Source organism: Narcine bancroftii, chromosome 6 (assembly GCF_036971445.1).
Source record: "Narcine bancroftii isolate sNarBan1 chromosome 6, sNarBan1.hap1, whole genome shotgun sequence".
Taxonomy (NCBI): domain Eukaryota; kingdom Metazoa; phylum Chordata; class Chondrichthyes; order Torpediniformes; family Narcinidae; genus Narcine; species Narcine bancroftii.
In genome coordinates, this window is record NC_091474.1 from 25,467,053 (window position 1) to 25,494,944 (window position 27,892).

The following is a 27,892-nucleotide window of genomic DNA, read 5'->3' on the forward strand; positions in this document are numbered from 1 at the left end:
ATGGTTCATTTCATGCATTTGTTACTTAGTTGGAGGGACAAGAGAATGCCCCTGGAGAATGCCTCTGGAGTGGCTGGAGGAACTCAATGGGCCAGGCAGCAGATCTGAACCCTTGAAACTTCTTGACCCCAAATATTGATTCTCCATTTCCCTCCACAGATGCTGCCTGACATACTGAGTTTCTCTGGCAATTTTTGTTCTAAGTTGTTTGAGTAAATGAGTTGGTGCCATGGCAGGATTTACAGCACCCATGGCTTATTAATTTGGGTTACTTTGCTTTAAATTTGCTTTAATGCTTCAGTCTTCGATGAAACACTGAAAATTGTTGGGAAAATACCTTGCCTTATTGGTGAGTCCATTGATACTTTTGTGTGTGGACGGGAGAGAGTTGGGCAGCTTTGCTACTGATCAGATCACTGATTCTTCCTCCCTTCTCTTTCTTTCTCCAGTCTTGCTGAGATGACGCTGAACACCCAACGCGACAACAGCCACGCCACGTTGCAAAGGCGCGCCAGCTCTCCCGTGCCTTCGGCTCACCAGCATGCCCGCCCTCGTGCCCACCCTGCTCGTGGTCTCACTGCCGAGCGAGAGCTGGCAGCGTGCCTTGCCCAACCACGGAGGCCCAAGCTAGGCTGCTCCGTCTCTTGCCAGCCCGTGGAGAGGGAATCTGGCGGCTGGTCGTCAGACTCGGCAGAATCTGATGCCTCCAACGACTCTGGCTATGGGATCTTCCGGGTACTGCTCCTCGGTGATTCTGGAGTGGGCAAGTCCAGCCTAGCCAACATCTTTGCGGGAATCCAAGATGCTCACGGAGACCATACTGGAGGCAAGGAAGGGAACCTGGGACAGGAGGAGGATGTTCAGCCCCTCTAACCAGTTTAACATTCTTTCCATTGTCTTATCCATTCCGTTTCCCACCATTGCTCCACATCTTGATCTTGCTACACAACAAAATGTGTATTTCCATAATCTACTTTTGGGGCCCAATAGCCACATTTTCCACCAGTTGGACATGCTTCCCAGTCTCAACCCCTGGGCAGTCCAGCTGGATTCTTAAAATTCAAGACTCAAAACTATTTTGTTGTAATAAAACAGAAAATGTGATATCATGCAAAATTTCCTTTCATCTACCGTAAGACAGACAAAGATATGCTATCAGCAAAAATTGCCCAGTGCGCTCATTATGGCCAAAGAAAGAAAGAAGAGAGTTTCTCACCAATGCCCCCATCCCCCATCCCCCCCCCCCCCCCCCCAGGTCCTTGAGTGTGCATTGCATCACTGCCAGTGCTCTTACAGCCTCTGAAACCACATAGCTTTCTGTCCAAACCATTAGCAGCCCAAGCTCCAGATGGACACCTCCCCTTGTCCAATTGCCCAATCAGGGAAGGCCATTTTGCTCATTGTGTTCTATCCCATTTTCTTTGGGTCGTGATTGGACTGGATGGAGTGCAGAGGAGATTCACCAGAATGTGAGCTGGTTTGCAGGAATTTGATGCACGGCGCTTGGGTGGACTGAACCTGTTTTCTCTGGAATCAGCGAAACTTGAGTGGTGGTAAAATTATGACCAATGTAGGTAGGGCAGATGCTCTTAACACAAAATGTTCAACAGTTCTTTTATTGCCACCTAATAATACATTGAAAATATAATGTGTATGATATTCTTAACACCTTTTGATTAGAACCTTGCTGGAAATGCAAGGAAATTATCCTTATTTGCTTCTGAATTAAGGAATGTTCTGTTACATTGATGGGTTTGGAGTCACAAATTGGCCAGATGGGGTAAAATTTCCTTTCAAAATGGGCCTGATGAACTGGTTGGGTTTGTAACACACCACCATGTTGAAATGCAGGTTTCAGTTTTATTGATTTACACGAGTGTTAAATTCCCAACTACCACCAAAATGGGATATGAACTTTCATCTCTGAATCTGTAGACCTGAACTTTGCTACTGGCCTTGAAACTCTTGAGTATGCCAGCCTAAAGGTTGGAGAATTCAAACAGCAATAATAATTTAACCTTTCATCCATGTTTTTCTGTTCTGTATCAGTAAATTAATCATTTCATTCAGGTGTATACAGCACATGATTTCACCCTTTCGTTCTGGTGCATCAGTGCTGAATGCAGACCAGATTCAATAAGTCCTTCATGACTGACAGTGTCAGATCTGGCTTTTCTTTTTTTCTCTGATTGTTCCAGTCAAGTTTATTGATTGTACAAGTACAACCCAACGACACTGTTCTTCAAAAGATGGTGCAAAAGATGCAGACACACAACTAGATGTAACACACCTGCAGATAAAGAATAAATATGCAGGACAAGTATTCACCCAAACAAATAAATAAATATAAATAGTTTCATGAATAGAAAAGTCTCAGATGTCTAGAGTGAGCTGTTCCTTTGGTCATTCAGCTTTCTCACTGCCCGTCAGAAGAAACTAATCCTCAACCTGTATCTCTTTCCCAACGGGAGCGGCAGAAAGATGCTATTTGTGGAGTGGAAAGGGTCCTCGATGATTTTGCGTGCCGTCTTGAGACAACAATCCCAGTAGATCACATTGTTGGTGGGGAGGGAGACCCCAGTGATCCTCTCTCCTGGTCTTATGGTCCTGTGGATTGACCTCCGATCCATTTCTTTGCAGCAACCGGACCACGCTGTGATGCAGCCGGCCAGGATGCTCTCATTGTGCTCCTGTTGAAGGTTGACCTAATGGTGGCCTGTAGCCTTGCCCGCTTCTGTCTCCTCAGGATGTGCGGTCACCTTTGTGCCTTCCTGACAACTGAGGAGATGTGTGTCCATGATAGGTCACTAGTTAAGTGAACTCCAAGGGATTTAGTTCTCTCTGTTCTCCACTACAGAGTTAGTGATGTGTCTTGGAGGCTGGTCATTCTTGGACCTCCTAAAGACCATGATTGTTCCTTTGTCATGTCCAAGTTAAGACTTGGGCTGCTATTCTCTCACCATACAGTGAGGTTTTCCACCTCTTCTCTATAGTTTGATTCATCGTTCTTCATTTTCCAGATCTGGGCAAGTTTAGCAGTTATTTCCCATCCCTAGTTCCCCTTGATACACAACTGCCTTGAACTGCTGGAATTCTTCCGGAGTAGAATACCCTCACAGTGCAGTTGAGAGGGGAGTTCCTCTATTTCAACCCAGCAGCAATGGACTGGAGATGTATCTCCACATTGGAATGGCTGGCAGTTTGAAGGGGAACCTGTGGGTGGTTGTGTTGTCATGCTCTGCTGTCCTTGCTCCTCTTATGTGTAGAGATGGAGGGTTTAGGAGGTAATGCTGGCATAGCCTTGATGACTAACTGGCACTGCAAGGTGGCAATATGCAGGGAGTGAGTCTTTGGGGTGTGGAATAAGAGACCATTCCTGGTTGTATTGAGCTTCCTGAGAATTGTTAGAGCTACATCATCCAAGCAAGTGGATAGTGTTGTGGATAACACATTGGTATGCTGGTAGATAAGGACTGAAACATGAAAGTCTGCAGACAATGGGATTGTAGTAAAAACACTGAAATGTCAGAAACTTAGCAGATCACACAGCATATTTTATTTAGTAAAGATTATGATACATTACTAACATTTCGGACCTGAGCCCTTCTAGCTGGAATTAATATACAGTAAAATCCTATGTATCCAGCACCTATGGGGATTGGTAGATACTGGACTAGTGAATTTTCTGGTTGCTTGAGATTGCGTGTGGTGTGGGTTGGCAAACTAATGGTGAGGCACGACAATTTTAAACTTCCATATTTTTCCTGCTATTTTTTGCTGATTGCTTGGATTCCAGATATCAGTGGAGGGCCAGAGGGCCGATGACCTGACTTCCCCATCCCCCCAACACCCTCCCTCTTATGTCCTCCCCATCTTAACCATCTACAACTCATGCCTGTGGGCCTGTGCTCCTCCCCCTGCCATTTCAATCAGGCACCTGCCTACATATTGATCGTACATTGATTAAGGCTCATGTCCGGAACATTGGTTACGTTGGCTATATAAAGTAGGCTGTGTGACCTGGTGAGTTTCTCCAGCTGGTAGATATGTTGTACCACAGCTCCTGCAACTCTGGTTCAATCCTGACATTTGTCACTGTGTGGTGTTTGCACGTCCTCCCTGTAACTGCATGGGTTTTCCAGTGCTTGTGTTTTATCCCACATCCCAAACGTGTGCAGGTTGAGAAGTTGATTAGCTACCGGAATGCATAGGTAAGGGAGTTATTGGGATTGTAGGGATAATATTGTGTGAGGAAAAATTTAGCGAGGAACTAGACATTACGTTCTCCTGCTCTATGGTAATGACTGTGCCTTGTAGATAATGGGAAGGTTCTGGGGTGTCACTTGCCATAGCATACCCAGGTTCCTACTTATCCATAGCATTTGTGAAGATGGCAGCCAATGCAAGGGTGCTGTGGGGAAGGACCACAGACAAGAGTCCATCCGTTACCAAGCATTGATGTGCTGAGACCAAGGGGAGTAACGGAGGCAGGAGTAACAACAAGCTTCCACAGTGGTGGCAATAATGTAAATAGGAATTAATGTAACAATGTACAGAAATGGAAATTTATGGATGCGAAACTAAGGGGAGGAAGAGACTTCAAACAGTTATCCTTCTGTAAATATTTTTTTTGTGAATAAAGTCTATTTTTGTGTTTTTAAAAAGTGTAGCTGGACCTATGAGCTCTGTGGGCAGTGGTGACTCCCAGAACATTGATGGGTTGTCAAGGGGACTATTCTGTGTCGAGTTGATTGCTGCCTGGCATTTGGTGGGGGGGGGGGGGGGGGGGAGCGGTGGAGGAGAGGAATTTGTTGCTTGCCACATCAATCATCAGTGAGCGATTGCAGAAGGTTATTGAGAGGAAAGGGGGATCAAAATAAAGTCAGGGAGTCAACTTTATGAAATGCAAAAGGGAAGTGTGGGAATTTTGCATTGGGAGGGAGCATCAGAAATTTTTGACCATACATGCAGTCAATTACAAAATTAAAAATTACAAGTACAAGACTAGTATTTACTCCATGATGGTTATGCCCCAACCCCATCTCCCCAAGAAAAATCCCAAAGAAAAGAGTAGATCAAAAATCAAGGAAAGGAGAAAAAGAAAAATAAAAGAAAGAAAAGAAACCAGAATGAATTACTGAAGAATGCCGCACACTCCACAGATCATATATTCATATTCTATTTAATTTTCTTTGGAAAAGATCAATGCAAGTCTTGAAATTTAGGCAGAACACAATTGTAAATATGGACACCAAACTTACAAAAATGTCATATTTATTTCTTAAGTTACAGGTAATTTTCTTGAGGGGAATACAACTATGTATCTCCGTGTTCCAACGTGCCATACTGAGATGGGAATCAGACTTCCTTGCATCTGCTCTTCATTTTCTAGCCACTGCCAATGCAATTTTAACAAATTCTATTTGATGTTTAGATAGTTTCAATTTAGGTCCTATCCATGTTTTTCTTTTTTAATTTTTAAATTCTGGGCTGAATGTAAAAAAAAAAAAAAAAAAAAAAGTTCCTACCTCTTCGCCACATCTAAAACATCAGTCTGATAAGTCTGACTTTAATTTATTTAATTTCTGTGGTGAGATATAATTGATGCAAAAATTATATTGTTCAAATCTATATCTTACATTTATTGTATTAGCCATACTGTCCCAACATAGTTCAGACCAGGTTTTTTCATCTATTCTTACATTTAAGTCTGATTCCTATCTGCCTGGACTTATAAACCCCCCATTTGGAGGGGTTCCCATTTGAAGTAAGTGATACATTGTTGAAGCAAATTTCTTTGTATTGCCCTTTCGAATCAGTCTCCACATCACTACAATTTGGTTAAAAACATTGTTAGGCTCAGTTTATCCCTTGGATACGCTCTTATTCGGAAAGTAGCAAAAGATTGTGTTAAGAATTCTATACTTATTTTTTAATTGTTCTAATGCATTAATTGTCCCTGCTCATAACAATCTTCAATATATCTGAATTCCTTTGAGACCAGATTTCAAAAATTCTGATTGCCTATTTTATAAGCCTATTATGAGTTGGGGGAGTTTAGGGAGATGAGCCCCAGCCCGTTGTTCCAATATCACTATTTATTTTATACCAAATATTGATTGGCTTTTAGCAAAGGGGTTTCTCTCTCACCAGTAAGTAATTTCACATCCCATTTATATATAAAGTCCTCTACCATTATCTCTTCTATTTTATCCAATTCAATTTTCACCTGATTTATGGGCCAACTTGAAAGTGAAAATAGATTTTGCAAAAAGTAAACCTAGTTCCTCAGGAACTATTGATTTAAATATGCAACACACAAATGTGCTGGAGAAACTCAGCATCCATTGGAAGTAAAAGGCAGCCAAAGTTTTGGACCCAAGCCTCAAGATTCCTGATGAAGGGCTCGGGCCCAAAACACTGAATGCTGTTTACTTCCTATGGATGTTGCATGACCTGCTGAGGTTTTTCTTAAAACGTACAGCACAGTAACAGGCCATTTCAGCCTGCCTAATTAACCTCCAACTGACCCCCACCCCCCCCCCATACATTTTGAAACATTGGTGGAAACTGGAGGACCTGAAGAAAACCCACGCCGACACCGGGAGAACATACAAACTCTTTGCAGACAATGTGGGATTCAAACCCTGGTCCCAATTGCTGGTGCTTTAATAGAGTTGTACTAACTGTGTCTTCTCCAGTACTGTTTTGTACTGCATTCAACCTGAGCATCTGCAGAAGTTTTTGTCTTAACTCTTGATTGAAATTTGTCATAAGATGTGGATCGAGAATAGTTTACTTTTAACTCCTTCAGGACCAATAAATGTTGGCATAACCACAAAATCTGTATTAAAACACGGTGCTGGCTGAACTTGAGCAGTCGAGCAGCATTTGTGGAAAGAGAAACCAGTTCATGTTTTGGGTCAGGAATCCTTCGAGCTTAGTCGCTGACACTGAACGTGGTTTTATTTGTTTTTCATTTTTAAAAAAAAATGATAATTGTCAATCCATCAACTCAGGAGAAAATCCATTCTTCAGAGAATGGAATCGTTTGGCAGTATGGCAACAGATTCCTGGATGGGTTCTTTCAAGAGGTAGTAAAAAACACAGAAATGCTGGAGGAAGTGAACAGGCCTCACAGCACCATTGGAGGTAAATATATGCAACTGACATTTTTGGGTCTGAGCCCTTCAAGGTATGAGTTAAAAACCAGGCAGGCCCCTGAATTAAAATGCTGGGAAGAAGGAAAGAAAGGGCAGGGGGATGAGCGCAGACCAACAGACAAAAGGTGTTAATTGAACATAGACAGGGGAGGAAAGATGAGAATTGATTGTGGGAGTAGGTGGATCTGTGGATACAGAGCTGGAGGAAAGGAGGCAGAAAAAGAGAGAGGGGGAGAGGCAGAACTGGAGAAAAGGGCACCTGGATGTGATTTTTTTTTCTTGTAATAGAAAAACTTGTTCTTTTAAAACAATTATACTTTATTAACTATAGAACTCAGGACTGTGTGGAGACATTCATTGTGAATCCAGTCAAGCTGCAACAAACTAATCTCTGATTCCTTCAAATGATCAGGAGTATCACTTGCCCTCTATAGGGATAGATGGAGAGGGGGACCAATGGAAACCAATGAAGCCGATGTTAATGCCATCTGGTTGGAGGGTGCCCAGATGGAATATGAGGTGTTGTTACTCCAATTTGAGGATGATCTCAGTCTGGCAGTGAATTAGGTAGGGGATAGACATGTCAACAAGGGAATGGGGCGGGGAATTGAAATGTGATCACTGGAACCTGTGCTCCTCAACTTCCCCTTTCCCCACCATTTTATTCAGGCGCCTTTCTACATGTTGATCATACCTTGATTAAGGCCTCAGGCCTGAAATATCAATTGTGTATTTTTATCTTTACCACATAAAGTATCCTGTTTGAGCTGCTCCATTTCTCTGTTTTACTACAATCACGGTGTGTGCAGAATTTCATGTGTCACTCTTTTGAGAGATAGCTGGTCAAACACAGGAAAGGAGTAGAAGGGTGTAAGGGTGTAAGGGAAGGGAAAGCTAGTGTGAACCAAACTCTGGAAACTAGAGCAATTTATATTTAAAAAAAAAAAAAAAAAATTGTAATTTCATTTGAGCACCGAGAAAGGCACAGGAGGAAGTGGCTGGACATTCAAAACTAGAGGCATCTAAACAAGCCAGAGTTGTGGGCACTTAGTTCTATAAATATATTGTGCTGATGTAGCTGTACAGGGTTCAGGGTTGAAATGAAGGACTCAACCCTTGACAGTCCTGTGGAGCGGTTATGAAAGTGTATTCCCAATGCATAGGTCAAGATGCTGTGGAGTAAGAGAACAATCTGCTCCAGTGATTTCCCCGACATCTAGAATAAATACACTGCTCAGACTACAAAATGTTGTCTCCCATGCTCAATCAGCCTTAGAGCAATGCAGCGGTACTCTAATCAGTCATTCTCAATGGGGACCGTGCTGTCCCCTGTGGGGACATGGACTCTTGATGAAATCATAAAATATTTTAATGTTGACGGTCGGAAAGAAGTATGGAAGAAACCAACTAAGCTTTACTGCTTCAGTGGGAAGTGGGCCTGTAAACTTTGAACAGAGTCCATAGCTAAAATAAAGTTGAGAATGTAGGGTCTTGCTAGACCAGCATAGAGCAGACACAATGAGGAACTGGAAGGACTCATCAGACTAGTTGTCTTGTTTCCTACCCAGTAACAATGCTTGAGAATGGCTTCTTTTAATCTCAGTGCTCATGTAACCTTGGAGGAACTTAGAGTAGGCCCCTGATCTCACTTGATAAGCTGTGATTGATCTGAATTTTGTTTCATTTTCTGCCTGATAACCACAACTTTTAGTTCCCCCCCCCCCCAAAAAAAACTTATCAGTCTCAGTCTTGTCTAAACTTTATGACCGTGTCATAAACTCTCCAAACTTACAATAATTGCCTCTCCATAGAAATTTCTCCTCCTCAGAAGATGATCTATTTTCTTGAGATGGTGTCTGATACTTCCAACTTTCCAGGTAAAGGACACCATCTGTAGCATCCCACCGTAGCCGTCATGGAATTCAAATTCAAGGACAACTAGCACTTTATCAAGAACTAGTTTTGATAACTACATTATTTAAAGTCCTTAAAATGTCACCTGGGTTAATAATATCCCATATTCAGCAAGGTAGCCTCTTAGAAGCTGGTCATTTATCCAATGATAATTCATCTCAGTAGTTGCACAAGTGACTCATTGGGAAGTTGTGTACAGATGGGGCAACTTCAGCAGAGCTGTGGGCCTCCATATAGGCAAACTCTGCATCATCTTCCTTGGCCGGATACTGCCACAGATTCATTATCCTCTGGGAGAAGAGTAACTTTTTCTGAATATTGAAAGGACTGGATAGAGTGGGCGTGATGATGTTTCCAGTAGACATGCTGGCCTTCTGGCCCATGAGACCATGCGCCTAATTAACCTACAACCTCCATACATTTTTTTTTGTGTGGGAGGAAAATGGAGCTCCCAGACAAAAATCCAGGCAGACACTGGGAGAACATACAAACTCCTTGCATATAGCGCCAGATTCAAACCTGGGCCATCCACAGTCGTGGGAGAGTCTCAGACCAGAGCCTCAGAATAAAAGGACAGCCCTCTAGAAATTAGATGAGGATTCTTCAGCCAGAGGGTGGCCAGACTGTGGAGTCGTTGCCACAGGTGGCTATGGAGGCCAAGTCATTGGGTAGAGTTAAAGCAGAGTTTGATGCATTGTTGATTAGCAAGAGTGTCAAAGGTTATGGGGAGAACGCAGGACAATATTGAGGTAAGGAAAAATGCACCAGCTCTGATTCTAATGATGGAGCAGACTCGATGGATTGAATGGCCTCATTCTGCTCCTTCATCTTGTGATCCACCCTGGCATCCTCAGTGCCTGAAAACCAGGAGAGAAATGTAAATTACTGTATGTAACATGGGAACAGACCTGTCAGCCCATCATGTCTATACTGGCCTTGATGCCAATCTAAACTAGTTCCATCTGCCTGCACATGATGCATATCGCTTACTCCTGCCGATTCACGTGCCTGTTTAAATGCCCTTGAACACTGCTGAAGTATCTCCTTCCTCCACCTCCCATTGACAGCTTGTTCCAGGCACCTACCGCTCTGATTTTGTTTCTAATGTTGCATAAATCTCCTTTAAATTTTTCTCCTTTCACTTTAAACTTATGACCTTTTGTATTTGACACATTTCTAACCTGGAAAAAAAACTCTGACCATCTACTCTATATATGCCTCTCTTTATTTTATAAACTTCCTCAGCCTCCAACAGTCAGAGAAAACAATTGGAGTTTCTCCTGCCTCGTCTTTGAGCTAATGCACCCTAATCCAGGCAGTATGCTGGTGAACCTCTTCGACACCCTCTCCAAAACCACCTCGCCCTTCCAGAACTGCACACATTACTCCAAATGTGGCCTGACCAAAGCTTTATGCCAACTTTTGTATTCAAATCTCTAACCGATTAAGGCAATCATACCGTACACATGCCTTTTGTAGTTGGAGTTTCCCACATCAGCAACATTGTCAAAAAAAATCCAAACTACATCCCAAATCTGTAAAGGCTGGGGCATTAATTGGCCACCATGTATTATCCCTACTCTGTATAAGTGGGGGTAAAGTTGATTGGGATGCAATTACTGTATGTAGGTGGTCGATGGTCAGTGCAGACTCTGGGCTGAAGAGCCTGTTTCCATGTTGTATCTTTCAAAAGATGATTCTGAGAATGTAAGGGTTGAAGAATGTTTGACAGCTCTTGGCCTATACTTGTTGGAATTTGGGATAATGGGGGGGGGGGGGGTTATCTCATTGAGAGAATGGTTGTTTCCCATGGTGGAGAGTCCAGGACAAGAGGGCACAACTTCAGGATTGAAGGACGTCCCCTGAGAACAGTTGCGGAGGAATTTCTTTGGCCATAAGTGGTAAATCTCTGGAATTTGTGCCACAGGCAGTTGTGGACTTTGGGTGTATTTTAAGGCAGAGATTGATAGGTTCTTGATTAGCCAGGGCATCAAAAGTTATAGGGAGAAGTCCAGGCATTGGGGCTGATGGGTAAAATGGATCAGCTCATGATTGAATGGAGGGGTAGGTTTGATGGGCTGAATAGCCTGTTTGTGCACCTATGCCTTATGGTCTTATAAATAAATTGGTTGGTACTCAACAGGAATAATAATACTTTGATAGTTTTAATTATTTTTTATATAATCGCAACACTTGAGAGTAATATCACCTTTGCAATTTAAAAATAAAATCCAACAGAACTTCATGGTGGTGTATTTGAAGAATGGGCATTGGGTTCAGGAAAGAGAAACCAGGAAACTTGAATAAAAGCAGAGGGGATTTTAGGAGGGTCTTGTGGGAGGAGAGGCAGGTGAGAAGGTCAAGGGTGGGGTTGTGGAATATCAGAGTATGAAGAGAATTCGAAATGTTTTATTTGGCCACAGCGATTGGGATTCAAATCCCACACTGTATGTGAGGAGTTTAAACGTTCTCCCTGTGACTGCGTGGGTTTTCCCTGGGGGACTCTGATTTCCTCCCACCGTTCAAAATTTACGGGGCTTGTAGGTTAATTGGATGTAATTCGGCAGCACGGACTCCTAGGCTGAGGGAGCCTGTTAATTGTGTTGCATGCATGTCTGTCTAAAAGGTTAGGACCTTCTTTGGTCACAAGTCTTCAGAGAACTGCAACTGGGGCCTTCAAAGATCATTAATAACTACTTGAACACTTCACAAGCTGATTTCAAGCTGTTGCAATGGAAAAGGTTTGAATAAGTAAGCTTAACTTTTGATGAACGGTGCCTTCCAAATTAACGAGCTTCACTATTGGATAGTCCACAGGGAAATTTAGAATTCGAGTAATGTGACTCTTTGTGTTAACCACAAATAATTCTGCTGTTCGCAAAGTACATTCTTTGGAGATTTGGTTCCTGATGAATCAAATAAAAATAGCTCTCTGCAGATATTGGAGATGTTTCCTTTCACTCAATAATTCGTTGAAAGATCCATTGCAAATTGCTATTTTAAGCATTATTACAACCAGAGATGGAACATTGGAAAGAGCAACACAAACAAGACCTAAATATTGGAACTCCTCCTATAAACTTCTCTCGTACTCTAGGGACCTCAAACCACGCTCTTCTTCAAAATGCTTCTAGCTACCTATCCAGAATATCACCTTGTAGGGCCTAAAGATTTTGTTTGGTGATCATTCTTGTGAAATACCTTATGTAGTTTACATCGCCAGAGGAAGCATACAAAGTAATAGAATCATTACAGCACAGTATGGACGAAGCAACCATAATGTTCCCACTGTTTATCTGAAAGCAACCTAATTAGCCCTAAGTGAGAACACAGAAATGCTGGAGGAACTCAGCAGGACTCGCAGCATCCATAGGAGGCAAGGATATATCACCGACGTTTTGGGCTTGAGCCCCACCTGAAGGTACATCCACTGGACACTGCGAGACCAGTTGAGTTCTTCCAGCATTTCTGTGATTTTGCTTGAATCACAGCGTCTGCAGACTTTTGTGTTTCGCTCCTCTCTACACTATTGTAATGCTACATTTTTTCTGGCACTATGGTAATTATAGACATTCATTATCTTATCTTTTGCATTTGTTATCTCTTTAATTTGTGCTCTGTAGGTTTTAAAACAAAGTACCTTGTTTGGCTGCAAAAAGTAAGAATGTTGGTGCATGTGTACACTGTACAATGTGTATAACTCTAGTTTGAAGTTTGGAATTTTGTGCTCCAGTCTCTGGTGTGGGATTTGAATTCACAACACTCTTGAGTCCAGTTGGTCCAATTCCCAGTCCTTTCCAGTTATTTTTCCTTTTCTTTCAAATTTCCCCATTTGAATCTACTTCCATTGCCCTTTTGGAAAGTTGTGGAGTTCCACAGAGTGGAATAGGCCCTTCAGCCCAACTTGTTCATGCTGGCCATGTTGCCAACTTCAGCTGCCCTCACTTGCCTGTCTGTGGCCCACATCCTTCTAAACCAGGTGGTGCTCAACCAGTGGGCCACAGCGTGTTCCCATGTGGGTCTTTAAAAAATGTTAAACAAAATACAGTACATTTCTGGTTATCCAGAATGCTTGGGAATGGGCATTTATCAGTTATCCGAATTTTTCAGATGACTGAGAAATTGCTTAAAGCAACCCAGTAGCATCAGCAGAATATTTGTATAAGTGGTTAAACAGGAAGAAACAACAGAAGGTTTTTCAAACAAAATAATGTTTAATTCTTACAAAAAAAGGTGATCTCTGCTTACAAAATAAGATAAATGCATAAATTTAAGAAAAGATTTTTTTTCAACTTTCAAAATGTCGGATAACTGAGAATTTTGGTTAAGTGGTTTTCAGATAATTGGAAACGTATTATACTTTATATTAGATAAAGAGGTGTTTCTTACAGAGCTGCCTTTGACTTGAAAATATTGCTCAGTCATTGCCACTAGTGGGCCATGGCATGTTAGGCCAGAAACCAGATGGGCCTTAGACTGAAAAAGGTTGAGAACTACTGCACTTTCCTATCCATGTACAGGTCGAGTACCATTTTTCCGAAAATCTAAAACTTTTTGAGTGCCAACATGGCGCCACAAGTGGGAAATTCCACACCTGACCTCGGTTGCCCTTATATGGCTCTGACGCTCGGTTGGCACCAGTTTGTTACCAGCCATCTTCACTGCCAGACTTGTGTGCGTTACTCAGTTTTTTTTTCCAACCAGGAGAATTTATAGTACTTGGTGCTGCATTTAGCTTCTTTTGTAAGCAAATATCAAGTTTTTTTGGTAAGAACAAAACATTATTTAAATGTAAAATCTGAAATTCATCTCCATCTAAAATGCTATGTTTGAGTATGACATGACCAGCAACATTATTGCATGGAAAAAAATGTATAATATAGTGTAGTGTAACCTTAGTTACCCTAAACACTTTATTCCAAAATTTGAAACACTTCTGATACCAATAAGTGGTACTCAACCTGTTCCTGTACTTCCTCTAGCAGCTTGTTCCAATTACACGTGTGTGTGTGCATGTGTGTGTGTGCGTGTTGGAGGGGGTGGTGTCTCTTTTAAATGATTCCCTTCTCACCTTAAAACCCTCATCCTCTACTTTTGGACTTCCTTACCATGCGAAAAAGACTAATTGCCTTATCTATGGCATGTGAAAAGGTTTCCCTTGCATTGATTCAAATCTGCTTTCTCTTGTCTCCATTGTTCCATTAATGGAGGCTTCAACCTCTTCTCGCTGCTCCCTTCAGGCAAAATGGAGCAGCACCTTTAGGTTCAAGACAGCTATCAGGCTCTTGAATCTCCTCTTACAACTCTGGGACCACAAAAAGACCTGCCTGCACAGTTTAAATTTTTGAACTTTTTCTTCCACCAAATGTAACTATGAATTTATTATCTATAGTTAGTACACAAAGATGCTGTAGGAACTCAGCAGGTCTTGTGGTGTCCATAGGAGGTAAGATTTTTAATTGATGTTTTAGGCCTGAGCCCTTATTCAAAGTATGAGGCAAAAGCAGGCAGGTTTCTGCTTTAAAAGGCTGGGGATAAGGGAAGAAAGGGCAGGAGCAGGAGAACAGACCCACAGAGAAAAAGTGATAATTGAAATGGTGAGAATTGATTGGGAAGAGGTGGTTCTTTGAATGCAGAGGGAGAGAAAATAAGGATAGAAGAGTGGGGCAGCCAACAGAAGCTGGAGAAGTCGATATTAATGCCATCCTTTGTTGGTCTGTGCTCCTCCCGCTGGTCTTTCTTTTAATTCAGGTGTCTGTCTATTTTTCACTCGTACCTTGAAGAAGGGCTCAGGGCCAAAACATCGGTAATATATCTTTACCTCCTTTGCAAGTCCAGCACTTCTGTGTTTTAACTACAATCACAGCGACTGTAGACATTTGTGTTTTAGTCCATTTGTTTCATCTATTTACTTTTTATTTTCATTATCCCTTTCTGTACTGCAGTTTTTTTCCCTCACAAAAGTACCTGTTTGGCTGCAGCAAGTAATAATTTTGCTGCAGATGTCCATTGAACATGTGTATATGACCATAAGACATAGGATCAGAACTAGGCCATTCAGCCCATCAAGTCTGCCCCACCATTTAATCATGAGCTGATCCATTTTCCCACTGCCTGGTCTTCTCCCCATAACCTTTGATATGCTGGCTAATCAAAAACCTATCACTCTTCGCCCTAATTACATCCAATGATCTGGCCTCCACAACTGCCTGTGGCAACAAATTCCACAGATTCACCACCCTCTGGTTGAAGAAATTGCTGTTCATTTTTGTTCTTTCCCTTTGCCTCCTATTGATTAGAACATTGAGGACTTTGAACCCTACAAGGCAAATATCCAAATGTTATTGTTTATTTTCAAAGGTATGTGGCCACATTTACAAGTGCAAAACCAACTCTGATGAAGCCCTCAGGCCCGAAACGTTAGATAAACTTGATGCTGTGTGACCTGCTGAGTTTCTCCAGCACTTTCGCGTATCTAATTCTTGAGGGAGGCCACAGGCGTCCGTGGAATGGGCAGCCACATGTCAATCTGAGGACAATCCAGAAATGGAACGCATGGAGTCCTATCAGACTGAGATAGCTCAAATAGGGAGCCAAAATTAGAAAGCAAAATTCCGTTTGCAACACCAGCACGGGACCAGATGATGAGTGGAGACTTATTTTTAACAAGTGCTAAAGATACCCTAAGGTTCTCCCAACTACCAGTCACATTTAAGCTTTGACTCCGAGCCCAAGACATTTGTTGAAATTGTACCCAGGTTCAAGGCCAGTTCAGGAAAGGTTCCCCCACTGTTGCATCAGCAATTAGCTTGGCCACAGACCATTTGAGCAATGATGTCAAGTGCTGTGCCTCGTGGCTGGCCAACTCCAGCAGGTTGTTCCTTGTGGCTGGCACTACCAGACTCCACTCTCTCCTCAAACAACATCCCACACTGATTAAAACCTGCGTTGCATATAGGGGTGGGAGGGCCAATGGGAATTTAAGGACCTGTTTGTCACCTGGAGGGTGGAATCCTAGAACATGGAACCAAGGGGAGGCCATTCAGCCCTTTGACCTTGCAACACTATCGCGATCAAGTCTGATCATGTGACCTCAGTCCCCTATTCCTGCTTTTTCTCCATATCCCTTTATTTCTTTAGCCATAAGGGCCACATCCAACTCCCTTTCGAATATATCTAACCAACCAGAATCAACAACTTTTGCAGTGAGTTCCACAAGTTCACAACTCTCTTGAGTGAAGATGTTTCTTTCCATCTCGGTCCTAAATGGCTTCCCGCTTATCCTTTGACTGCATCCCCTTGTTCTGGACTTCCCAACATTGGAAACATTCTTCCTACATCCAACCTGTATCATCTTGTCAGAATTTTATGCATCTCAATGAATCCTATAGTATTCTGACAAAACTAGATTCATTCATGTTTCTATAATATAGGAGAGCATTTTACTGGTGTGGCAACGAGATCTATATTCAGCTTACAGCATAGGACTTGAACTTAGAACTTCTAGCCTCGGGGGTACAGTTAATCCCCACTGAGCTTTGGCTGATTTCCTGTCCCGGCACTGGAACATATTCTTAAATCAGTGAATTAAAAGATGAGGTTAAAATAGAGTTTTTGACGCTTTGTTTTATGACCATGTTTTGGAGCTCTTTTGTTGAGGAATAAATATTGGCAAAATAGAAAGCAAAATTCTGTTCACTACACCAGCACAGGACCAGATGATGAACTAAGACTTTTTAAGAAACAATAAAGATACCCCACAGTTAACCCAGCTACCAGTCACATCGAAGATTCTACTCCTCTTGGGGGGAGGAGAAAACAGAAAATGCCGGGGAATACTCCACAGGTCAGACAGCATCTGCAGAAGGAGAAACTGTTAACAGTCATGAAAGAGTTAAAAGTTTAGAACACTACATCACAGAGAGAGCCAGAGAAGACATTAGAATCTGAAGTTAAATAAAACTCATGCAATTTGTGAGCCGAGCAGCATCCATGGGGCGATCAGGGGAGGTCGACTTTTCGGGTTGAAAAGAGAGAACTATTTAACCTGTGTGGCAGAGATGGTGAGGGCAGTGGGTGATTCCGAGGGAATTTCCCTGACCTTATGGAATAATGGGAAAGTTAAAAGAAGCCTCCCTTGTTCTTTTTCAAGGCAATATCATTGAACCATTTCAGGAGCGCTGTCAGAGCCATAATTTAATGCCATATCTAAAAATTGGCACTTATGGTAGTGCGACACTCCCTAGATCCTGCATTGGAATAACGTGCTGGAATTTTGTGCTCCAGTGTCTGGTGTGGGATTTGAATTCACAACACTCTGTCTCCAAGGTTGCCCATTCCAGATGTTTGACTCTTCTGTGTTGCTCCTTTATTTCAGAGGATACGTATGAGCGAACCCTAACTGTTGATGGCGAGGATACTACATTAATAGTAATGGATACATGGGGAACTGAGGTAACCATTTCACTATTTTAATTGATCTGTAGAATTCCCACACGTGATTGGCATTGATTGCCCATCCCTTATTTTCCTTAAAGGTGATGGAGATTCGCCTTCATCAACTGTGGCACTCTTTTCTAGTCAGGATGTTCCCAAGTACAATTGAGGAAGGAATTGTTGCTGTGATAGAGGACCGAAGATATTGGGAGTTGCAAAAGCTGGGATTTATTCCCTAGAGCAGTGGTTCTCAGCCTTTTATTTCACTCACATAACACCTTAAGTAGGTTGCCATAGGTGCTCTGCGGTTAGTCAGAGATTACTTAAGGTTGTATGTGAGTGGTTGTACTCGAGATGGCAGAGGTCGACAGCATCGAGTCCACGCTGCTGAAGATCCAGCTGCGCTGGATGGGTCACGTCTCCAGAATGGAGGACCAAGATCGTGTTATATGGCGAGCTCTCCACTGGCCACCGTGACAGAGGTGCACCAAAGAAAAGGTACAAGGACTGCCTAAAGAAATCTCTTGGTGCCTGCCACATTGACCACCGCCAGTGGGCTGATATCGCCTCAAACCGTGCATCTTGGCGCCTCACAGTTTGGCGGGCAGCAACCTCCTTTGAAGAAGACCGCAGAGCCCACCTCACTGACAAAAGGCAAAGGAGGAAAAACCCAACACCCAACCCCAACCAACCAATTTTCCCCTGCAGCCGCTGCAACCGTGTCTGCCTGTCCCGCATCGGACTTGTCAGCCACAAACGAGCCTACAGCTGACGTGGACTTTTACCCCCTCCATAAATCTTCGTCCGCGAAGCCAAGCCAAAGAAAAAGAAAGATGTGAGTGGAAAGAAATGGGTTGAGAGGTTGAACACTGCTCTAGGGAATAAATCCCAGCTTTTGCAACTCCTAATATCTTAGGTCCTCTATACAGCGGAGGACACTACAGTGGGGTAACCTTGCAGAGGTTTATAAAATCACGAGGAACATGGATAAAGTGAATGCTCACTATCATTTTCCCAGGATGTATGATTGGTTTGAGGGGAGATTTCAGAGGGGCCTAACTTATTTACTCAGAGAGTGGTCTGTATCTGGAATGGATACAGAAAGCGTAGAGCTGGGCACAATTTTGTCATTCTACATACATTTGGAAGAATTATGTGGATAGGAAGAACTTGGAGGGATATGGACCAAATTTAGGCAATCGGGAGCTTGGCCAGCATGGACTTGGGCTGAAGGGCCTGTTCCATGCATTTCCCAGGATTGAGACCCAGTGAAACATTTCAGAATCAGTTTGGTGTGTGGCTTGAAGGGGAATCTGGAGGCGGCCGAGTTCCTGGTCCTCCTTGGCTGTGGTGGCCGCACACAGGAAGCGCTATCTGAGCTGCTTGAGTACATCTTGTCAGTAGTGGTGGGCTGAATGAATGTTTGGGATGGTGGGGGGGGGGGGGGGGGTTTCCATTCAAATAGCCACCATGTCCAGGGTGGCATTGAGCTTCCTGATTTAGAGCTGCAGTCATTTGGTGGGATCACAGTCCTGATGTAACTTGTTAGTCGGAATTTTCCAACTATATACATATTTATTATTTTCTTTTATCTTCGTATTACATTTATAACCTTTTCTTCATGACATCTTAATGACATTAAATTGTTGGTGTATATTATGTAACTGGGAAGCTGCATCAAGTAAGACTTCCATTATGTGTGTGTTGTGCTTGTGTATATGACAATAAACTCTCATTCAATGTTCTCAACCTTGGGTCATTCCTTTCCTCTACAGTTTCTACCATGTCTTCTCCTCTGAGAGGAGAGTCCTTTGATGCCTTGTGTCAAGAAATTAGGGGGCATGGCCTCAAGATTCAGGGGAAGGGATTTAAGACAACGATAAGGAGAAATTGAAATGCACAGAGTGCTGGAGAAACTCAGCAGATATCTTTATTTTGGCTTGGCTTCGCGGACGAAGATTTATGGAGGGGGTAAAAAAGTCCACGTCAGCTGCAGGCTCGTTTGTGGCTGACAAGTCCGATGCGGGACAGGCAGACACGATTGCAGCGGTTACAAGGGAAAATTGGTTGGTTGGGGTTGGGTGTTGGGTTTTTCCTCCTTTGCCTTTTGTCAGTGAGGTGGGCTCTGCGGTCTTCTTCAAAGGAGGTTGCTGCCCGCCAAACTGTGAGGCGCCAAGATGCACGGTTTGAGGCGATATCAGCCCACTGGCGGTGGTCAATGTGGCAGGCACCAAGAGATTTCTTTAGGCAGTCCTTGTACCTTTTCTTTGGTGCACCTCTGTCACGGTGGCCAGTGGAGAGCTCGCCATATAATACGATCTTGGGAAGGCGATGGTCCTCCATTCTGGAGACGTGACCCATCCAGCGCAGCTGGATCTTCATAAGCGTGGACTCGATGCTGTCGACCTCTGCCATCTCGAGTACTTCGACGTTAGGGGTGTAAGCGCTCCAATGGATGTTGAGGATGGAGCGGAGACAACGCTGGTGGAAGCGTTCTAGGAGCCGTAGGTGGTGCCGGTAGAGGACCCATGATTCGGAGCCGAACAGGAGTGTGGGTATGACAACGGCTCTGTATACGCTTATCTTTGTGAGGTTTTTCAGTTGGTTGTTTTTCCAGACTCTTTTGTGTAGTCTTCCAAAGGCGCTATTTGCCTTGGCGAGTCTGTTGTCTATCTCATTGTCGATCCTTGCATCTGATGAAATGGTGCAGCCGAGATAGGTAAACTGGTTGACCGTTTTGAGTTTTGTGTGCCCGATGGAGATGTGGGGGGGCTGGTAGTCATGGTGGGGAGCTGGCTGATGGAGGACCTCAGTTTTCTTCAGGCTGACTTCCAGGCCAAACATTTTGGCAGTTTCCGCAAAGCAGGACGTCAAGCGCTGAAGAGCTGGCTCTGAATGGGCAACTAAAGCGGCATCATCTGCAAAGAGTAGTTCACGGACAAGTTTCTCTTGTGTCTTGGTGTGAGCTTGCAGGCGCCTCAGATTGAAGAGACTGCCATCCGTGCGGTACCGGATGTAAACAGCGTCTTCATTGTTGGGGTCTTTCATGGCTTGGTTCAGCATCATGCTGAAGAAGATTGAAAAGAGGGTTGGTGCGAGAACACAGCCTTGCTTCACGCCATTGTTAATGGAGAAGGGTTCAGAGAGCTCATTGCTGTATCTGACCCGACCTTAGGCTTCATGGTCAAGAGCTTCATTGCCTCCAAACTCGAAAACCTTCCGACAGGCCTCTCGGACTGAATCATGTCCATGCGACTCCCACTTCAAAACAAGCGTCACATCACCCTCATCAGTGTCTATGCTCCAACCCTCCAGGCGGAACCAGCAGAAAAGAACAAGTTCTACACCGACCTGCGCAACCTCATCCAACGTACCCCTACAGCCGACAAGGTTGTCATCCTGGGCGACTTCAACGCTCGTGTCGGCAAAGACTCAGAAACCTGGCCAGGAATCCTGGGCAAGCATGGCGTCGGCAAGTGCAACGACAATGGGCGCCTCCTGTTGGAGCTCTGCGCAGAACAGCGACTTGTCATTACAAACACCCTTTTTCAGCAGAGGGACAGCCTTAAGACCACCTGGATGCATCCCCGATCCAAACACTGGCACCTCCTGGACTACATCCTGGTGCGAGAAAGTGACAAACAAGATGTGCTCCACACCAGGGTCATGCCTAGCGCGGAATGCCACACTGACCACCGGCTGGTTCGCTGCAAGCTCAACCTTCACTTCAAGCCAAAGCCCAGGAACAATAAAGCCCCCAGAAAGAGGTTCAATGTTGGAAAACTGCAGTCAGACGAAGCGAGAGGAAACTTCCAGGCAAACCTCAAAGCAAAGCTCGACGTTGCAACCCGCCTCACGGACCCGTCCCCTGAAACCCTCTGGGATCAGTTGAAGACTACCATACTGCAATCCACTGAAGAGGTACTGGGCTTCTCCTCCAGGAAAAACAAGGACTGGTTTGACGAAAACAGCCAGGAAATCCAGGAGCTGCTGGCAAAGAAGCGAGTTGCCCACCAGGCTCACCTTACAAAGCCGTCCTGTCCAGAGAAGAAACAAGCCTTCCGTCGCGCATGCAGCCATCTTCAGCGCAAACTCCGGGAGATCCAAAATGAGTGGTGGACTAGCCTCGCCAAACGAACACAGCTCAGCGCGGACATTGGCGACTTCAGGGGTTTCTACGAGGCTCTAAAGGCTGTGTACGGCCCCTCACCCCAAGTCCAAAGCCCGCTGCGCAGCTCAGACGGCAAAGTCCTCCTCAGCGACAAGATCTCCATCCTCAACCGATGGTCAGAACACTTCCAATCTCTTTTCAGTGCCAACCGCTCAGTCCAAGATTCCGCCCTGCTCCAGCTCCCTCAACAGCCCCTAAGGCTAGAGCTGGATGAGGTTCCCACCCTGGATGAGACATATAAGGCAATCGAACAACTGAAAAGTGGCAAAGCAGCAGGTATGGATGGAATCCCCCCAGAAGTCTGGAAGGCTGGCGGCAAAACTCTGCATGCCAAACTGCATGAGTTTTTCAAGCTTTGTTGGGACCAAGGTAAACTGCCTCAGGATCTTCGTGATGCCACCATCATCACCCTGTACAAAAACAAAGGCGAGAAATCAGACTGCTCAAACTACAGGGGAATCACGTTGCTCTCCATTGCAGGCAAAATCTTCGCTAGGATTCTACTAAATAGAATAATACCTAGTGTCGCCGAGAATATTCTCCCAGAATCACAGTGCGGCTTTCGCGCAAACAGAGGAACCACTGACATGGTCTTTGCCCTCAGACAGCTCCAAGAAAAGTGCAGAGAACAAAACAAAGGACTCTACATCACCTTTGTTGACCTCACCAAAGCCTTCGACACCGTGAGCAGGAAAGGGCTTTGGCAAATACTAGAGCGCATCGGATGTCCCCCAAAGTTCCTCAACATGATTATCAGCAGATATACAGCATCCATAAGAAGTAAAAAGCAACTGATGTTTTGGGCCTGAACCCTTCTTCAGGAGTGGATTGAAGGAGGAACTGTTTGTCCCAGAGAATAGTGTATCTATGGAATTCTCTGCCCAAGGAAGCAATAGTCGCTGCCTTATTAATGACACGGATAGCTTTTTCAATAAATTGAAGGTTATGGAGTCCACCAGATCAACCAATGATCTTGTTGAACGGTGGAGCAGGCTCGTCGGACCAGATGGCCGACTCCTGCTCCAGCTTCTTGTGTCCTTGTGTAAAGCCATTCTGAATTATGGCCGGTTCTTACTCAACAGGTACTACAGGCATGTTGAGCCACCCTCACATTTTACCCTTCACCCGCTTGGCAAACACGTTTCCTCTTCTTTCCCAACCCCCACCCCCAGCACTCCCAACAATTTCGACCAGTGTCCCAACTAAAGTCAAAAAACCATGGGAGTTCATGACCACTGTGCCCTGTTTAAACCCCTGGAACCAGAATGAAGGAATAAATGAAAGAGAGTTTATTGTCCTCTACATGAATACAATATACCGATGTAATGTTAGCACAGGTTTCTTCCTGCACTCCTTTTCTGGAGAATTAAGAGAGAGAAATTGATCATCATCCTCATGTCAGAGAAGCACAGGTTGGATATGATAGAATATATGCAGGGAAACCAAAATAAGGTCGACAGCAAAGCAACTAGAAAGATAAAAAAAGAAGTTATTTTTCTCTGCTAGTGAAGGAAATGGATCTGATAATTGGTCTGAAACTCTAAAGTCTACAGACGCTGTGATACAGTAGAAACACAGAAATACTCGAGGTACTCGGCTGGTCTCGCAGCATCCACAGGAGCTAAAGATGCATTACTGATGTATTAGGCCTGAGACCGAGCTAGGGAAAAGGAGTCCTCATGTGGAAAGTGCCATTCTTCCCTTTGCACCAGTCTTTTAACACAGATGCTTGTATGTTTTTCACTCAGACCTTGAAGAAGGGCTCAGACCTGAAACGTCAGTAATATATCTTTACCTTATGAATGCTGCAAGACTGGCTGAATTCCTCCAGCAACTCTGTTTTCACAGATTATCAGAGACACACAGAATATGGCAAATGCTGGAATCTGGAACAAAAAAGACATCTGCTGAGGGAACACAGTGGTAGAGCAGCATCCGCGGGAGAAAAAGAGTCAACGTTTTGAATTGGGACCCTTCAGCAATCTTTGAATGGTTGTCATAACTCCCCTTTTCCTCTGCAGGGTGATGAGCCATGGATTCAGGATTATTGCATGCAGGTGGGAAATGCCTATGCCATTGTCTACTCCATCACCGACCGGACCAGTTTTGAGAGTGCATCGGAGCTCCGCATTCAGCTGCGCAGGATGAGGCAAGCTGAAGATATCCCCATCATCCTGGTGGGGAACAAGAGCGACCTGGTCCGACGGCGAGATGTCTCTGTCGAAGGTCAGTGAAGCAATGGTCTGCGTGTTGAGAAACGGAGAGATAACCAGAAGTGCACCAATGCACCCACCCCGTTCTACCTTCATCTTTTGAAATCCCAACACCTCTAATCTGAGCACAGTATCAGTGGACCATTGCATTTGCAGACCCACGTCGAGTGAACTCCCCTTTCTGACAAACTAGATAGGTTTTTGATGGGATTCTGATTATTATAAATAGCAGCATTTGATTCCTGATATATTTAGAACCATAGAACATTACGGCACAGGAAAAAAGACCCTTTGGCCCCACCAGCCTTATTCTTTTGCCTCACCTCACTGACCTGTATGCATTCCATACCTCTCCCATCCACATTCACCACCTCATCTACCAGCTCGTTCCACATTCCCACCACTTGTGCGAAGAAGTTCCCCCTAACATTCCCCCCAAACTTCTCACCTTTCACTCTTAACCCATGTCCTCTGGTTTGTACCTCACCTAACTAGGTGGAACATGCCTACTTGCATTTACTCTATCTATACACATAATTTTGTATACCTCTATCAAATCTCCCCTCATTCTTCTATACTCCAGGGAATAAAGTCCGAACCTGTTTTACCTTCCCCTGTAACTCAGTTCCTCAAGTCCCAGCAATATCCTAGTGTTGCATCACAGACCAACAGCAATAGGAATTCACCAAGAGACTGTTATTTTTAAAACAAATTATTTATTAATAATATAACAACTTAGCTAGTTAGCTTAACCTCAACTATGTGTGAATATACTTCAGACACAATTCTGGAAAGTCATTCCAAAGTTCAATCTTAGAAATCTTGAGTTGAAACTCAGACTTTTAAACTGATGCACAGAAAATCATGAAGGAGGAGAGAGACTGAATGATCAGACTGTGAAAACTCATGAATCTTTAACGAGTTGCTTCCAGAGAAATGTCCTTTCGTACAAATGGTTGTCATAACTCCCCTTTTCCTTGCATAGGGGAAACAAAATGTGTCACTTCCACAATGCTTTCAAAACCCAGGCAGAGGTCAGTTGAAATGACCATCTCAGTGGTCATGATCCAATGCAGGAATTCTCCTATTTCCTTTACCCAGATATGGGTCAAACAAAATGACCATTACAATGGTCCTAGTTGTTCAATAATTCCCCTGATAAAGGAGAATCAGCAGATTTGTCCATTTTACACACTCATTCCACTTCTGTGTTCATTGACTGGTTAGTCAATAATCAATCCTGTTTCTTTAAGTGTCCCAAACACATGACTTTCTTTAAGTGTTCCACTCATACGACTCACTCTCCACCTGTTTTTCTTGAATAAACAACCATTCCTCCAGAGCATCACTTTGTTTATAGTCAGTACTTAATGGTGCCATTCTGTCTGTCTACAACCTGTGAATTGTTGCAGCTTGCACTAATCCTTAAAATGATGGTCACTAAATTAAATGTGAGCTTGTAATACTAGTAAATCTTTTCTGCATCCTTTCAATTTTATTGCTATCATTCCAGTTCTTGGATGACCAAAACTGCACTCAATATTCCAATTTGGCTTCCCCATTGTACAACTTTACTATAATGTCCTAACTCCTATATTCATTACTTTGATTTATGACGGCCAGTGTACCAAAAGCTCTCTTTACAATCCTATCTACCTGTGATGCCACTTTCTAGGAATAGTGTATCTGTATTCTCATATCCCTGTGTTCTACCACACTGCTCAGTACCCTACCATTTACAGTGTGTGTCCTACCTTCCTTTATCCTTCCAAAGTGCCACACCTCACGTTTGTCTGAAGTAAATTCTGTCTGCCATTTTGCAGCTCAGTTTTCCAGCTGGTCCAGATCTGTCTGCAAGCCTTGAAAGCATTCCTTGCTGCCCACTACACCACCAATCTTCAATATTTAATTAACTGAATTTAAATTCCATGAAATGATGATGGGATGTGCACAAGTACCAAAATTCTTATCAATCGGTAACTGAGATCAACAACTACAACACTATAAATTAAGGATTATGGGGAGCATGCAGGTAGGTGAAGCTGAGTCCACAGACAGATCAGCAATCATCTTATTGAAAGGCAGAGCAAGCTCAACGGGTCAGGAGGCCGACTCCTGATCCTGTTTCTTTTATAGATCTCTTATTACTGAAACATCCTATTTTTATTTATCTATTCTTTATCTCTTATTCTGTGTTGGAGAAATTTTGATCATTTGTTTATTCTATTCAGGATTTGTTTTATTCAAGATTCTTTCATTGTCATGTAATAAAACTGAAAATGTAATATTACATAAAATTTCCTTTAGTCTGACATAAGGCCAACAAAGAGTCACCATTAGTATTGCTGAAGAGAAGCAAAAGAGAGCCCCCCCCAGAGTCGCTGGGTGTCCGTGATTCACCTCCAGTCCTGCCATAGCCGCACCAACTCCCAATTCTATTTGTTGTAACCCCAGCTCCAGATCCAAACCTCTGACTTAATGATGAAACCTTCTTGCGGTCAGCAGCCTGTACCCTGTGTGTGTCCTTTGATCGTAAGTTGCCCACTGCCTCTATGAATCCATCGACTGCAAGCCACTGACCCCCGCAGCCTGTGCAGGTCCTTCAGCTGTTGACTCCCCTCTCTGGTCTGCTGCCATGGTCATCATCTAGTAGGGTCATGTCCTATACTTCTCAATCTGGTGGGGGTGGAGGGGGGGGTCTCCCTGTTTCTGATGCCCTATGCCTGTTGACTGTTCTCCTAGAGTCTGCAACCTCTCTATTTCCATTTGGTGTATCTTGTGTACCTTTGTTACTGCAGCATTTAGGAATTTTGGGGCATCTGCATTATACTTGTGTACACAACAATAAACTCTCAAAGCATCAAGCAAACAAATAATTTTTTTCTCACTACAATTTGCATTTATGTACAGCACACCAAGGCATTCCGAGAAATCGAAACACAAAATGCTGGGCAACTGTGGAAAGTGCTGCAGTTAATATTTTTGGTCAAAGTGTCAGATGTAGGGTCTTCAGCTGCAAAATTAAGTGTCTTTTCCCATGGATGGCTGCCTTGCCTGCTGAGATTTCCCACTATTGTATGCTTTTATTTTAGATTTCTAATGTCCACAGGTTTATTTTTGTCAAGTTAGACATTATATCAAGCTGCATCAGGGATTTAGGGCAGCCTGGTCAAAGGATAGACTTTGAGGAGAATTTTAAAACTAATGCAGAAGGTGGGGATGTTCAGAGAAGTCCTGAGCTTTTGAAAAAGGCTACAGTGCCATAGTTAACACAATGCGATTACAGTGCAAGCAACCCAGGTTCTAATCTGGTGCTGTCTGTAAGGAGTTTGTATGTTCTCCCCGTGTCTACATGGGTTTTCTCTGGGTGCTCTGGTTTCCTCCCACCATTCATAACCTCTGGGGGTTGGAGGTTAATTGGAGTATTTGGGTGGCATAGGCTTGTGGGCTGGAGGGCATGTTACCATGCTGTATGTCTAAATTAAAAATGAAAATTCCACTGCATAATGTCAGGTGACCACATTCCACTGGATTGGTATTCCAGAGGTTCCAATACCCATAACTTACAGTATTTGGAATTTAGGAGCAGGGCTAGAAAGAGCACACACTGAGAATCCACTCTCAGATCTCAGAATGAACATTTGGATATTTGAATTCAGTCTGGTTTCAGTAAACTTGACCTCAAAACTGTTGGATTGAAGCTAAAATCCTAACATTCTCACAAGATTTGAGGGTGGAAGCCAACTTGAGGAGTGCTGGGGAACACAGCAGGTCATGCAGTGGTCCTTGGGAAGCAACAGGCAGTTGACACTTCGGGCCCGAACCCTTTGTCAGGGTGCCCAAAATCAGGCAGACATCTGAATAAGAAGGGGAGGAGGGGGAGGATCAGAGTCAGGGTTGGCACCAGAACAAATTCTAGAGGGGGGCATTAGCATGTTAGTGGGGGGCATTGTGGAACGCTCATAAACTCGCTCAGGGTGGGGTGCTGTTTGATG

The 27,892-nt window shown here is 43.7% G+C and overlaps 1 protein-coding gene across 1 annotated transcript in view; it reads left to right on the top strand.

Moving 5' to 3' along the window:
• Positions 1–27,892, top strand: part of rem1 (RAS (RAD and GEM)-like GTP-binding 1) — a 51,480-nt gene that overhangs the window by 12,609 nt on the left and 10,979 nt on the right. The window contains exons 2-4 of the mRNA XM_069884359.1: positions 450–826; positions 17,455–17,531; positions 23,706–23,910. Coding sequence (XP_069740460.1) covers positions 460–826; positions 17,455–17,531; positions 23,706–23,910 — 649 coding nt within the window. The 5' untranslated portion in view covers positions 450–459. The remainder of the gene's footprint in view (positions 1–449; positions 827–17,454; positions 17,532–23,705; positions 23,911–27,892) is intronic.